Source organism: Microtus ochrogaster, chromosome 4, assembly GCF_000317375.1.
Source record: "Microtus ochrogaster isolate Prairie Vole_2 chromosome 4, MicOch1.0, whole genome shotgun sequence".
NCBI lineage: Eukaryota > Metazoa > Chordata > Mammalia > Rodentia > Cricetidae > Microtus > Microtus ochrogaster.
The window spans coordinates 17180837-17195943 of NC_022011.1; the positions used below are offsets into that span (position 1 = coordinate 17180837).

A 15107-nucleotide genomic window follows, 5' to 3' on the forward strand; every position below is an offset into this window, starting at 1 on the left:
TTGTAGACCAGGCTGGTCTCGAACTCACAGAGATCCGCCTGCCTCTGCCTCCCGAGTGCTGGGATTAAAGGCGTGCGCCACCATCGCCCGGCTCTGTCGTTATTTTCTGATGACAGAAGCAGAAGCCTCTGTGAGGGATGGCAACCGGGACCCTCATGGCCTTCTGGTCCCTGGAAGTTGTATTTCATTGAGACCGTCTCCAGGCTAGACAGCCTCCACGATTCTCACGTGCTGGGGTCCTCCTCTCTTTACTCGTCCTGCTGGTTTCCTTCCTCCCAGGATGTAGAGATCGGTCCTCAGGTGGAAGCCGTGTTATCTCTTCTGAGTACCCCAGGCCTAAGCCTGAAGCTGGTGCGGCCCAAAGCCTTGCTGGACAACTGCTTCCGGGTTATGGAGCTGCTGTACTGCTCTTGCTGTAAGGAGACCCGGTGGGTGGGGTGGGCAACGGTAGGCCACAGGGATCCGGGCCCAGGTTTGTGGGCGGAGTCCACACTGCCTTGGGAATGCTCCCTTTTCTGGAAGTTGCAATGGGCCTAGAGTACAGAGAACGGAGAACGTGTGGTTTGGCTGTTCTGTCCCACAGTGCTTTTTTTCATTCTGTCTTACAGGTAAACAAAGTCCCATCCTGAGATGGCAGGACTGTGAGCTGCCGAGTCTCCATCCCCACAATCCAGGATCCTTGATGCAGTGTGCAGCTACCCACGTGTACCCTTTGCCTCGGCAACCCCCCACCTCCCTGCCCGGTTCCCCAGGCTCAAGTCACGGTCCGTTGCCCTGAGCCGTCTGTGTTGACCACAGGTCGGGCCACTGGATGTCTTCCAGGAACTGGCCCGGGTCTGAGGCTTTCTGGGATGGTAGGTAGGTAGACCTGCAGGAAAGCCCTCCTGGGAAAGGCATCATGCCAGGCTCAGCTTCCTGCCTTTCGTACCTAAGTGATGCCACCTGGAGCCTCAGGGGGGCGGGGTGGAGGGGAAGGCTGGTGCTGCCACCCACAGCCACCCCTACCTGTGACTGGTTCTGCAATCGGCAAATGCTGTTGCCCCACAGAATTCTGGGACTCACTGGGGCTTTGCAAGCGTGCTGAACGCGGGGTGCTGGACCGAGGACTGACCAAATGCCGTATCTTGCCACAGCAGTGCTTTCCCGGTTCCTTTTCTATTAAACGACCACTCGCTTGGTTTGGCTTGCACCCCTGAAGGTGAACCCAGAGGGACTGAGTTCTGGAGACAGGTGGGTGGGTTTGATTCTGCCTGCGCTTGGGGTTGAGCGTCTGGAGCTGCAGTGGGTGGAGCCTTACCCAGGGGCCATGAGTTCTCAGCTCTTCCAGTCCTGTTCTAGCTCTGGAGGGGTCAGCGGGCCTGAGTGTTGTCTGCTGCAGTGTTGAGGTGCCTCCCTGACCATGTGTTTCCTTCCTCTGGGTCCCCCATAGTGCCCACGGGTGCACTTCAAAGACCGACTCATGTCTCTGCCCAAGTTCCCCACTTCTCATTCGTGTCTATCAGTGATGTCGAAGGGCAGGATGCAGGGGTAGGAAGCAGAGTGGGTGTGCAACAGTGGCTCAAGGAAGACAGGCGGGGGCCAGGGTGTTAACTACAGGACCATTTTATTAATACTGGAATCTTCACAGTGCATCTGTTACTTGTAGCAGTGACTACTTAATCACGGAAAGGATGGAAAGGGTGTGGGTAGGAGAATTTATCCAAAACAGAAAGAAAATTAAAAAAAGTGGTTCTGATGGGATGAGAGGTGGTAGGTGGGGGGTGGGAGTGAGTAGGAACCAGGAGGGGTGGCAAAATAAATTAAAAAAAAGGAACACGTTAACAGCACCAGAAAAGTTACTTCAGTCAGAAGACACATCTGAAAAGAATATTTTGCTGTACAAAATGAAAAATGTAAGTGAAGAAGCCAAAGTCTGTGGTGCAGGACAATTGGCTCGGATCCCGAGGGTAGGCCTATGTGAGAGGCAGGTACTAAAGAGAAGGTGGCAGTGGGCAGAAGGGGGCGTGGGGGTCAGACGAGGGATGGAGTATGTACAGCCCTGGAGGGAAGGGGAAGGCTGAGTGGGGATGGGTATGCCACCCCATCCTCTTCCTGCAAAGTCCCTGACTGCCCTTCCCATTGGGCTTAGAGCCCCCTCTCCCAGATGGCAGTGAGCCTATCCTCTCGGACACAGCCACACCCTAGGTGTAGGGGCCACATCTGCCCACCCCACATCATGCGTCCCTTTTTGTCAGCCCTGACAGTCCTAGGGGAAGGTGCCACCCCAGGGTTCCACATCTGGCCATCTGCTCTCCTGGACCTGATACTTGGTGACAACTGGGTTTGGTGGACAAGGGCTTAGATCTGGAGCTCATTCTCTGGAAATCTCATGGGTACTGGAGCACCCAGGACCTTGGGCCCAGGTCAGCCTCAACTCCATTCCATCCTGACCACGGCATGCTCTCCGGACTCCCTGTTGGGTGGGGGGAGTCTGCTGCCTGCTCTACCCGTACCTCCTGAATCTCCCCTCTCGCCCTACACGTACATGCTTTGACTTACTCAGACTTGGGGTGCACAGTGGAGGCAATCCCCACTCTTTCTCTGGCCCCCGCTGCCAGCCCCAGCCAGGCCTGTAGGCAAAGACTTTCTAGGGATGGTGTTGCCTCTGGCAACAGAAAGTCAAAAGCAACCTTCTAAGACTTGCTCCAAGCTGGGCCTGCAGATCACTCAGAACACAGCAGACTGGCCCGAGACCCTGGCTTACCCTCTCCAGCCTTATTCTACCAACACTCCAGATGTTGGAGAGACGACTAGCTTCCCCTGGTCTGGGGAGAGCTGACTCCACCCTTCTCCTGCCACAAGCCCGTCGTGGGGCCCCCACATCTGTCTCAGGCACTCAGACACACACCCTGTATCACTAGCTAGCCCCACACACAGTTCCTGTCTGGGGTCAGCTCCATTTTATTACAGTCATAAAAATACCCCCCATACCCTCTAATGCTCCAGCCCTCATCCCTAGCAATGGGCAAGACTGTAACCCCAAGCTGCCCCCGTGTTAAAGCCTCGATGTGTCCAGATGAGAGCGGGATATTTAACATACCTGATGTGCGCCTCTGGCCTCGTTCCCCTGCTGCGCTGCCTCACCTCCACTAGCTACAATTTACAGGGAGGGGAGCTGGAAGGTCCCCCGAGGCAAGGCCCCTACATTTCCTCCCTCTAGGCTCTCTTTCCACATGAGTGGGCCTGCCTGGCTTCCCAACCTGACTATTCCCTAATCCCAGTCACAAATTGATACTCAGCTGATTGGGTGCCTGGCCCCTCACATGACCATTCTGCCCCCTAAAGAGTGGAGTCTGGGAGAGGCAGGGTAAAGGCAAGAAGAAAGGGGACAGGGCCCAGGCAGGGAGAAGAGGGAGCCAGCATTCAAAGAAAGAGCTGGGCATAGGGACGTTGGGGGGGGGGGGGCAGTGGGACCAGAGGAAGAGAACTGTGGATCCCGGGCCAGGTGGGGCCCATGTGGCAGGCCCAGCCCTTGGTTATGGGCTCTGGGTTTGGGACAAAGTAGGGCCTGCAGGAAGGAGCGGGAGGAGGTGAGGAAAGTATAAAACAGGCTCTGTCCTGGCGAGGTGCGGAAAGGAAGTCGCCTCCTGTGAGATGCAGAGATCAGCCTGGTCGTCTTTCTTTAAAGTGGCTGTGCCTCATTCCTGGCGCTGTTCTGTCTTCTGGCTGTGCCACTGCTCAGAGTGGCTGGCCATCGCTTGCAGACCAGGCCCTCTACTTGTGCCAGCCCAAACGTGAAGGGGAGGGTGGCACCATCATAAGATACGGGGCGCCGACCTGTCGTTGGTGACGGTCCTGCGGAGTCGGACCCCGCGTCGAATTGCCACCAGCATGTCTTCGGCTGGGGGGTCACTGGTGGCAGCGGGGGGTGGGGTGGGCGTCTCCTCCAAGGCCGTGGCTGACAGAGCCGTCGGGAAGGGGAACTGGCCCTCACCCAGGGCATGGGCGCCGGCCACTAGCTCCCCGAGCTTCTCTACCAGGCTGTGCCTGTTGGCAGCCAGCTGCTGCTCTTCATCGTCCTCAGTGGCCAGCCCAACCCCAGCCCCGCTGTAGCTGGCCGCCTCCGGGGAAGGGCTGCCCCAGGCTGTGTTGGGGAGGCTGAGCCTCTTTGGGGAGGCTTTGGCCAGGTCTGGAGCCAGAGGCGAAGCCACTTCGTCTGTGTAGAAGACACACTCCTCGCTGCCTGCCCGGGTGGGCCCCACATAACCAGGGGAGTCGGGCACCGTGGGTGTCTTCACAGGGACGATGGGTGGGCGAATGGGGATGGGGCCAGCGCTGGACAGGGCGCGGCGCACAGTGGGCTTGGTAGAGGGTGTGCGGCGGATGGTGGCCACACCAGGAGGTGCACCTGAAGGTAGCCCCATGGCTGTGGGCAACCCTGCGGTGGGCAGCCCAGCAGTTGAGGCAGGGCGCTTGGTCTGGATCAGGCGGCGGTAGTTCTGGGCAATGTTGCTGTTCCGAGGGATGGTGGATGATTTGTCGAACTCAGGGGGGCCCTCGCTGTCGGCATCCCCATTCACAGAGTAGCAGTCATAGTCTGAGCCTGGAGACACAGGGTGTGGTGAACCCAGGACCAAGGTGCTCCCTGAACCCCACATCTACTCAAGGGAGACAGAGAGAAGGAAGGAAGGCCTCATCCCAGTTGTCCTGGGTTGGGTGGGTCCTGGGGTGGTGAAGGCCCAGCAAGCACATACAACCTGAGGGACCCCTCTAGGCCTACCCTGGGAGGGAATGGTGTCCTCGGAGCACGAAGGCGTGGTGGTCTGTGTGCTGTAGCCGCTGGAGTACTGCAGTGAGTCCCGGCTGCTCTTCTGGTGTTCCAGGCTCAGCCCACGGGTCAGCACCATGGCCAGGTCGCTGGCTGCAGGGGACACTTCCTCACCATGCTGAGGGTGGGGAAAATGGCGGACTAAAGCCTCACACTCCATGTCAAACCCTCTTTAGGGACTTTAGAGAGCTCCATTAAGGTGGAGAGAGTAGACCCGGAAGGCCACCTGCAGGCATGTGGACATCCTGGCTTTGACTTGAGAGCAGAGGTGGATCTGGCTGGGGAGCTGTCTACTTACCTTGGCTGCTATGGTGGCAGGAGACATCCTGGGTCGTGGTACCTCCTCTCCACTGGGGCCCACAACGCTTCCACCAGCAGGGCCTGGCTCAGTGTCTCGCAGGAGCTCCACACGATCTTTCCTCCGCTGCAGGGTGGTGGCCGAGGGCTGTTCATGGGGACCCGCCTTGGTCCAGTCCTGCAAGGTAGGGCAAGCAAGTCAGAAGGACTCTTGGCCTTACTGCCCGTGACCAAAGAGGCCCTTCTTTGTGGTTGAGGCTCAGGGAGTGCTGATCTGTGAGGGGCCTATTGTTTACAATAAGGGCTAAGGCCCAAATCCAGTGGGCAGTGGTGACTTCAGTCCCACCAGCTCAGAGCAGGGCAGGTTGTTCCAAGACTCAAAGGCATGGCCACAGCAAATGCCCAAGTGTCTGCTTCACAAAGAAAGCTCCGTTACATATCGCTTTCTAGCGGAATCTGGCTGCCCTGCTGTAGCAATGCCCCGGGTCAGGAGGATATGGGATGGATAGCTGGTGATGGCAACGGGACTGGGGCCAAGGGCACTGACCGAGGTGGGGGAGCTGCACTCGCTAACCGACTGGCAGGTTTCTGAGGCCTCGGAGGACGCAGAGCTGGAGGACTTCTGCCATGCAGAGGCGAGTGGGTGGTCGCAGACGGGGCCCGCGGACAGACAGGCCAGGGAGGCAGGGAGGAGAAAAGAGTTCTGGTCACAGTGGTAGCATGCAGTGAGCGGTTTGATAAAGCACTTCACCCCGTACTCCCCTCCTGGTATGACAGTCACCAAGACCACCACAGAAGGCAGCGTCCCAGGGAACATCCTGCAGGCGCCAACTTGCCCACAACCCAGTCCATATTTTTAAGTCTTCAACTTAGGATTCACTGCTGACACCTTATGCATGGCAGCAAAGGAAAGAGTGACACCGAGGACAAAGACGCATGTCTGGTTTGGGCATCTTGGTCGATGATGTCACTATTTTCTCCGGAAAGGGATGACCTAGAGTCCTGAGCGCCATTCTGGGTACATGTGGCTGAGCTGCCCATCAGTTCTTTGTGCTTAAGCACAAGTATGACCTGGAGTAAGGGAAGAATTGGGACTGTGGCAAAGCACTGGGCAGCGGTCGGGCAGGATGAGGCGCGTGAGTCTCTGGGGCAGACACTCAGCAGCAGGGAGGAAGAGGATAGTCGGGTACAGGATCTCGAGGAGGATGCTGACTCTGGCGCTGAGACCAGAGCTGAAGTTGGGGGATGCCCCATCACTGTGGGATGGGTCAGCCAGGCCAGGGTGGCTTCAATACCTTCCCCCGCCACCATTTCCATACCTCCCCCATTTAGACTACTGGACTTCCTACAGTGGAGAGCCAAGACCACCCGATGAAAGAGAACAAGGCACCAGAGAAGAGGACCGAGGGGGAAACAACACATTCATATTCAGCGATGTGACATTAGACAGTTAAGAAATCCAATGTTAAACTCAGCAAGGAAATTCAACGTCCACACACAGAAAAATGAAAACAACACAAACCATTAACAGTATGAAACTTCTTTAGCCCCAGAGAGAAGATCCACAGAAATACACCTTTCCCTCTGAGGCTGGAGAGAAGAAAAGACATCCACTATCAACGTATTTACTTAGTGCTAGCAATCTCTGCCAGGGCAATAAAGCAGGAGAAAGAAATCAGAGAAGCTGGAGAGATGGCTCAGAGGTTCAGAGCACTGGCTGTGTTTGTGTTTCCAGAGGTCCTGAGTTCAATTCCCAGCAACCACATTGAGAGTCACAACCATCTATAATGAGATCTGGTGCCCTCTTCTGGCATGCAGGCATACATGCAGACAGAACACTGTACATACAATAAATATATAAATATTAAAAAAAAATCTTTACTCTCGAAAAAAAAAAAAAAATCCTGTGATTCAAGAATTCTACTCCCACCCACAGAACTGTGTATTAGAAAGAGCATGGTGTGATGGTTAGCTTTGTTTTTTTGTTTTTCCAAGACAGGGTTTCTCTGTGGCTTTGGAGCCTATCCTGGAGCTAGCTCGGTAGACCAGGCTGGTCTCGAACTCACAGAGATCCGCCTGCCTCTGCCTCCCAAGTGCTGGGATTAAAGGCCTGCGCCACCATCGCCCGGCAATGGTTAGCTTTGTTAACTTGACAGAATGTATCAATCCTTGAGAAGAGAGATTGGCCTGTGCACATGTCTATGAGGGGTTGTCTTGAACTAACCGATCCAGCCCACTGTGGGCAGCACCACTCCCTAGGCAGGGGGCCCTGATCTGTGTGAGCAGAGAAATCAGGGTGAGCACAGCAAACAAGCAAGCATGTACGGGTTCATTCACTGCTAGTGACTGTCAATGAGCTGTTTGAAGCTCCTACTTTGGCTTCCCCATAAGGATGGACTACAACCTGGATAATAAAATGAATAAATCCCTTTCTCTTTTAAGAGGCCTTTTTGTTACGATATTTTATCACAGCAACAGTAATGAACCTAGAATACCAGGAGACTATCTAAATGTCCAGAAAACACAAACTACTCAAATAAATTACATACACATTCAATGGAATGTTACATATCAATGAAAATGATACCCGTTTCCATTAGAACAGATAAATCTAATGTCTCATAAACATAATGCTGAGAGCAGAAGTCAATACATAAGGCACGTACTATATGATTTCATATAAACCATATACATAAATTTTTTGTGGTACTGGGATCAAACCCAAGGCTTGACAACTGAACTATACTCCTAGTCTAGTAAATTATAGGCGCACACACACACACACACACACACACACACACACACACACACACACAGCCAGGTGTGGGAGGGTAGTCTAGTAAATTATAGGCGCATGCGCGCGCGCACACACACACACAGACACACACACAGCCAGGTATTGGAGGGTAGCAATGGAGTAATGCATACTTTGCGGATCAAGCTGTGTCTTGCTTTTTGTGCTGGCTGCGTTGAGTGTTCAGTTTGCAGACTTATCAGATATACCATTGCGATATACTGACTTTGTATGGATGGACAGAATATATCAATTAAAAAAATTCTCGAGATTCAGTAGTAATGGGTTTTAACCCATAGAATCAAATAGTTTTATGAGTCCATTATGGCATAAAAAAGTAAATGGCTACACAAATATATGGGGAGAAGGGACAGGTTGATTTTACAGTGGAATTTCAGTTAATAAATCTGGAAGGAAAGATGGAATCGGGAAATACCTACTGTAACAGATGAAGATGCTGAAATAAAGGTGTGAACAGTGGATGGGGACAGGGGTCTTGTAGCGTCCCAAGGTGTCACCCATAGGATACTTCATTAATTACAAAAGGAAAATAAACAACGGGTAGTCTGATCAACTCCACTTCGTCACCAGCCACGAGGCAAAATGACATTCCATGTGGACACAGCACCACTTCCGTGGTGTTCTTGCCAGAGATGTTTGGCCTTTTAGTCTTAGCAAGAAGACATCAGACCAGCCCAAACTCACAGGCAGCCTACAGAACACCTGAATGGGAGTCTTCAAAACATCAAAGTTGGGAAAGGAAGAAAACTGGGCCATTGTACACGAGAGAAGCATGGAAGGCACAAGAACTCAGTGCAACATAGGATTCTGTGCTGGACGCTGATCCCCTGGACCACAAGAAAGGACAGAGCGAAAAATAGCTAATGTGTGTGCGCATGGGGGGTGGGTGGGACCCAAACAAAACCAAACAGAACAAAATAAAACAAACAGAGGCTGTAGAACATGTGATGTGATGCTTCTGGACCAGTCTTACTTCCCTGGGTTTGAAAATGGTTGGGGGCTCAGTGGTAGAGTGCTTGCCTAGCCTGCATGAGGCCTTGGATTCCATTCTTAGTACTGGACAAAAAGAATTTCACCTTTGTATTTAAAGTGGGAGTGGTGGCTCACAACCACAATCACAACATTTAGAAGGTTAAGGCAAGAAGACTGAGAGTTTGGGGCCAGCCTGAGTTATACAATGAGACACTGTTTAAAAATCAAGGGGGTAAGCCGGGCGATGGTGGTGCAGGCCTTTAATCCCAGCACTCGGGAGGTAGAGGCAGGCAGATCTCTGTGAGTTCGAGACCAGCCTGGTCTACAGAGCTAGTTCCAGGACAGGCTCCAAAGCCACAAAGAAACCCTGTCTCGAAAAACCAAAATAAACAAACAAACAAATAAATAAATAAATAAAAATCAAGGGGGTAAACAAAAAAATTGTTTGGTGATAAGATATTGATCTTGAGGTAAGACTGTGGACAGGACGCCTGGGGACTCTGTATGATTTCTGCAGCTCTTCTATAAGCCTAAATTGAAATAAGCCAGACTTGGAGATATAGTCCTGTAATCCTAGAATTTGGGAGGCTGAAGGAGGAAGATTGCTAGTTTGAGGCCAGCCTGCAACACACAGGGAAAACTGCTCCTGATTTAAAACAGCAACAACAGAAACAAAACAAAACAAAACATTTAAGAATCAATTGAACAGGGGCTGGAGAGATGGCTCAGCGGTTAAGAGCATTGCCTGCTCTTCCAAAGGTCCTGAGTTCAATTCCCAGCAACCACATGGTGGCTCACAACCATCTGTAATGAGGTCTGGTGCCCTCTTCTGGCCTGCAGGCATACATGTATATGGAATATTGTATACATAATAAATAAAAAAAAAAAAAAGAATCAATTGAACAAAAAAGTCTTAAGCCCTTATTGGGTAGTAGTAAAAAAGGAAAAGAGAGAGAGAGAGAGGAAGTCAGAAGGAAGTGTGACATGCATTTAATTATAACTCTAGCAGAAGAACAGAAGCAATGAAAGTCGGGGTAAACACATACTGACTGGGGACTGAGAGATGGCAAGAGTGAACACCTGAGATTGATCCCTAGAACCTACAGAGAAAAGGCAAGCCTATGACTGGAGGGCTGGCTCAGCCATCAAGAGCTGCTGCTTTCCCACAGGGCCTGAGTTCGGTTCCCAGCATTCATGTCAGAGAGTTCACAACTGGCTGTAATTTCAGCTGGAGGAGCCAGGGCACCTGCAGCCACACGCAGACACACACCTACCCACAATTTAAAATAGTAAAAAGAAACATATGTATTTTTTAAAAAAGCCAAGCATGGTTATGTATGCTTGCAATCACCGCACTGGGGAAGCAAAGACACGTGGAACTGGCCAGCCTAGCCTACTTGGTGAGTTCCAGGCCAGTGATACCCCGCCTCAGAAAGTAAGGTGGACGGCTCCTGAGAAATAATATCCAAGGTTGACCTTGAGTCACCATATGCATCTGCAACCATGTGCACCTCCACACCCACATATACACAGATATACACAGGCAGACAGACACATATACAGACGACACACACACACACAGACACACACACACGCAGGCAGACAGACAGACACATATACACAGACACACACACACAGAGGTCAATCTGTGCTACCTAAGACCCTGACTCAAAAATAGCACATGTGTGGGTGACAGCTCAGCGTCTGGTCCACTTCCCCGCATCCACATTGCAGCTCACAACGGCCCATGACTCCAGCTCTGGGGAATCTAACGCTCTCTTTTGAACTCCTCAGATACCAGGTATGTAAACAGTGCACAAAGTGCAGGCAAAACATCCCCCACATAAAACAATGAGTAATAAAACGGCCACGTACACCAATGGCTAAGGCTGGAGGACATCTCAGTGACACAGAGCGCTTGTCTAGCTTGGATCATCCCCACAGAAAACGTCAGGTTGGATAAAACAAGAAAATCCAGGTACATGCTTTTTAAGAAGCTCATCTAAAACACAGTGATACGCTCTTTAAAAGCAGCGTGGATACGGAGATCAATGATAGAAACGTGGACTAGCAGGAAGGCCACGTGACCAGTCTCCGTCAGCTAACTGCTTCCCCTCTCAAGGACAGCCCGAGGCCCATTCCCCACCCACGTGGTCCTCCTGATATTCTCTCACCTGGCTGGTGATGTCGGAAGGCATGGGTGAAGGGGGCTTGGAGTAGGTGGCGTCCTGGGAGACGAAGCCAGAGTCGTGGGAAGAGACACTGGAGAGGCGGGTGGTGGCTGGCTGCGCTAGGCTGCGGTAGCGACAGGTGGAACTGGGTGAGTATGTTTGGGCACCCCCAGGCCATGGGGCTCCGCCACCCTTGGCACTGCTACCGCTGCTGGGGGCACTAAGGGAGTGAAGGGAGGGCATGGCAGCCAGACAGGGAGACACAGGTGTGTGCAGAGAGGGACGGGTGACAGATGAGGGTAGGGAGAGATGAGGAGCAAAGGAAAGAAAAGAAAATGTCAGACTGTGAGGTCCTGAGACCCAGGTACTACTGAAGCGTTCTGGGATGGCATGTCTGAGTGCTGGGGAGTCCCCATCAGGGCACACCCAATGTGAGGAGTCCCTCTGCCTCCCACATTACCATCAGATTGGCTGTTCATAGGTTCGGGATGGGGAAGCTGAGTCACCAGGCGTTGGAAACTGAGAGCAGACACAAGCTGACAGCTCCTAAACTGCCTCCTCGCAGCCACAGCCGGCTGCTGCGGTCTAGTCACAGTTGGGTATCTGGCATATGGTGAGGTGGGGGCATTTGGAAACGGAGGCTGCTTGCCAGGTGGGTGCTACCTTGTCACCCCCTCTAGGGATGCAGATTTCTGTGGCTCTCCCTTTTGTCCAGTCATTTCAGTTCTGGCTAGCATTCCTGGCAGTGAAGATGGCCCTTCTCCTGGGCATGGCCTTGGGCCTCCAAAGCCCCGCCCCTGAATATCTCCTTTGTTCTCACATTCCTCCTAGGATGGCCACTAGCCACTGCTACTCATTCAATGTTGAAGAAGCCCCTGAGGCTGTGGGCCCACCTAACCCCTGGGTCCAGCTTCTCTCTAGCTCCCAGTGCCCACACAGAGAGCATTCAGGGGAATGGGGTACCTGGGACAGAGCTTCCCTAATCTATAAGCTGTTCTGAGTTCATTGTCCTTCCTACGAGGACCCTTGAACCAAAAGCATCTCTTTCAAACTGGTCTCAGGGCCAGCCTGATGGATGAGCAAGAATTCAAGCCTCTCCCGATCTCCATGAGACCTAAAAAGCCCACGCAAGCCAGGGCTGAAGCCTGTGGCAACTGCCGGGGACCAACTGGAGGCAACCAGCAGACTGGAGTGTCCTTTCCCGTGAAGCCCAAACAGACATTCCCAGAAACCATCACACTACTTCTTGATCTTAGACTCTTTTATTGTTTATTGAGGCAGAGTCTCTATAGTCTTGGCTGGCCTTGAACTCATAGAGATACACTTGTCTCTGCTCCCCAAGTGCTGGGATTAAAGGCATGCGCTACCACAAATGGTGCTCCACCTAGCTTGTTAAAATTTGTTGTTTGAGACAGGGTCTTAATGAGCATCCCAGGCTGGCTTTGAACCCTTGATCTTCCTGTTTCCCTCCCCAAGTGCTAGGATTACTGGCCTGCATCCACATGCAGTTTGATCTCACTGTCTTAGTACCATACCACAGTGTCCTAAGCCTGGCAGAGACCAAGGGCTAAATTACCACTTAAGTGTCTTAGTTCTCGCCGGGCAATGGTGGCGCACGCCTTTAATCCCATCACTCGGGAGGCAGAGGCAGGCGGATCTCTGTGAATTCGAGACCAGCCTGGTCTACAGAGCTAGTTCCAGGACAGGCTCCAAAGCCACAGAGAAACCCTGTCTCGAAAAACCAAAAAAAAAAAAAAAAAAAAAGTGTCTTAGTTCTCCTCTGACACAACGGTGCTAGGACTCACTGTAGAAAAACCTTACCTGGCACACGAGATGCTCTATCAATGAAGTCACTGTCCGCCTTTCCTTTCACCCAATGCCTGCACCCATGTCCTCTACATGTGAAAAGTCTTTGGGGTGCTTAGATGCTATGTGAGTTCTGGGGCGCTGAAGCAGCTTTCCTGGGTCCCCTAGACCTTCCTGGGATTACATCCTCCCAACTTCCATGAGTTCCCCACCCACCTGCACATGCTAGACTTCCGGGAGCTGGAGCTGCTGGGTGACGAGGGTGGCGTCTGGTACGACCAGCTGTAGTCAGAGCCCTTCAGATCTTTGATCACCTGGACAGAGACACGGGAGCGGTCATTAGAGGTAGCTCCTAAACTGCAGAATGTCTTATGCTTCAGAGAGCTGGCATGGCAGGACATTCCCCACTCTTGTCCCAGGCTGTGAACTACGCCTCAGGAGATGCCCTGAAGATCTCAAAGCCATCCTAGCCTTCTCCCAAGCCAGGCTTATGACTGAGCCCTGTCCTGCTAGGCAGGAGACAAGGGACGAGCATGCGCTCCTGAGGACTCATGTCAAGACAGTGCCATGACATCAGGGTTTGAGATCCTCTTTGGACGTTTCTGAGTCAGCTTAGAACACCACTGAAAGAACCCAGTGAGGTAACCCGAGGGGGTTGTGCTACGGAGTGTGGGGTACGCAGTAGGTTCCCAATCACAGGGGTGTCCAGGGCAGTGTGTTTCTGTGTGGTGGGTGGGTTTGGCTCAATGGGAAGGGGTGGTGTTCTGGGAGTGGATGGCAGCCAGGGATCTCTGGTTTTGAAGCGCCAAGCCCCAGGGACCCGGTTTCTGCCCATCTGTGCTGGTTTGAGCCCTACTGGGTCCTGAGCACTTCGTATGTCACCAGGGCAGGTATTCCCAGAAACCCCTGGACTTTTTCCCCAAGTACCTCCCCAAAATACTTCCCTCTTTTATCTACTGTCCCCACATGAGGGCAGGACTGCCTCTTCCCTGGTCCTGGTCTTGGCCCTTGACTCCAAGGCCGGCCGCACCTGCTCACTGGCGGGAGGCAGCTTGTGGGGCTCAGCGGTCAGCACCACCAGGTCGTCAATGATGCCCTGCAGGTGGGTGATCTCTCCCAGCATGGTCAGCTCGCCGTTCTGAGGAAGCAACCAGTCAGTCCCTTGGCCCCCACACCCAGTCACCCACTCTGGCAAAACAGGCCTGTTAGGCCTCTCCTCTTTTGCCCTTCCCTGATCATCAATGCTGATCCAGGCTGAGTCTGTACAACCAGGGTAACTTCTGTAACCATCTGTTTAGACTGAGGTAGAATGTCACACACTGTAAGACCTGCTTTCAGGTCAGGTACACTGGGCCCTGCGTGAATTCCCCCAGGATCCCCAAGAAGCAATCTAGGAGGTTCAGAGGTCTAACTTGGGTCTGTTCTTCGCCCCTCCCCAGGGAGGAGGGGCCAAGTCATTGAGAGACCCACCACCACAGGCTGAAGGAAGGTGATGAAGGTGCAGAAACGGCCCCGCTCTTCAATCAGCGCTCGGCGCACTGCCTGCTTCTCTGTCTCTTCCAGGAGCAGGTACATGTCATTGACATCTTGCAGTGCGCTGTCCAGCTGAGGCTGCAGGTCTCCTTTCCCTGCAGGGGTTGGGAGGAGAGGCCGCGCTGGGGGACGCTGGCCTGGTTGGCTGTACCCACGGTTTAGGCCCCTTGTGGTGGTGTTTTTGGCTGTGGGTTTGGGGACAAAGGAGCCAGGGAGCATGGAGCAGGCTTAAGGCTTGTAGAGGGGCTGGTCCCACCAGAGCAGGCAGAGAAGACACACGGACAGACAGACAGACACAGCGACACCAAGCTGCACAGCCACCTGGGATCTGGGGTAAGCTAGACTACAGGGAGGCCAGCAGGAGGCCTCTATCACTCAGATGCTTTAACTGGCCCAGCACGGTAGCCCTGACCGAGAGAGAGAGAGAGAGAGAGAGAGAGAGAGAGAGAGAGAGAGAGAGAGAGAGAGAGAAATGGATGAAAGCAGGACAAAAGAGCAGGGTAGGGGCTCAGCTCAGCTTCAGGCCAGGCCATTAAGAGGTGCAGGGGTCAGGAGCTGTAGCCGGGCCTTGGGAGTGATGAGGAGAGTCTCAGCAAGGATCATAACTCAGTTCGGGCACCAGTGCACAAGGACAGCAACAAGGACAGCACAAAAAAGCAGAGAGAGAGAGAGAGAGAGAGAGAGAGAGAGAGAGAGAGAGAGAGAG

General features: G+C 53.0%; 2 protein-coding genes across 8 annotated transcripts in view; one reads left to right on the forward strand and one right to left on the reverse strand.

The window, feature by feature from the left end:
* Il34 (interleukin 34) overlaps positions 1–1189 on the forward strand; it is a 57636-nt gene extending 56447 nt beyond the window's left edge. For all 4 annotated transcript variants that reach the window (XM_005345674.3, XM_005345673.3, XM_026777487.1 and 1 more), the window contains exons 6-7: positions 280–415; positions 609–1189. In XM_005345674.3, the coding sequence (XP_005345731.1) occupies positions 280–415; positions 609–778 (306 nt within the window). In that variant the 3' untranslated portion in view covers positions 779–1189. The remainder of the gene's footprint in view (positions 1–279; positions 416–608) is intronic.
* A 390-nt stretch (positions 1190–1579) lies between these two features.
* Mtss1l (MTSS1L, I-BAR domain containing) overlaps positions 1580–15107 on the reverse strand; it is a 20504-nt gene continuing 6976 nt past the window's right edge. For 2 of the 4 annotated variants that reach the window (XM_013354727.2, XM_005345675.3), the window contains 8 exons: positions 14339–14496; positions 13899–14006; positions 13085–13182; positions 11066–11282; positions 5652–5726; positions 5106–5282; positions 4760–4925; positions 1580–4582 (listed from right to left, as the gene is read on the reverse strand). In XM_013354727.2, the coding sequence (XP_013210181.1) occupies positions 3795–4582; positions 4760–4925; positions 5106–5282; positions 5652–5726; positions 11066–11282; positions 13085–13182; positions 13899–14006; positions 14339–14496 (1787 nt within the window). In that variant the 3' untranslated portion in view covers positions 1580–3794. The remainder of the gene's footprint in view (positions 4583–4759; positions 4926–5105; positions 5283–5651; positions 5727–11065; positions 11283–13084; positions 13183–13898; positions 14007–14338; positions 14497–15107) is intronic. The other 2 variants (XM_005345676.3, XM_013354728.2) reach the window with 1 other exon arrangement.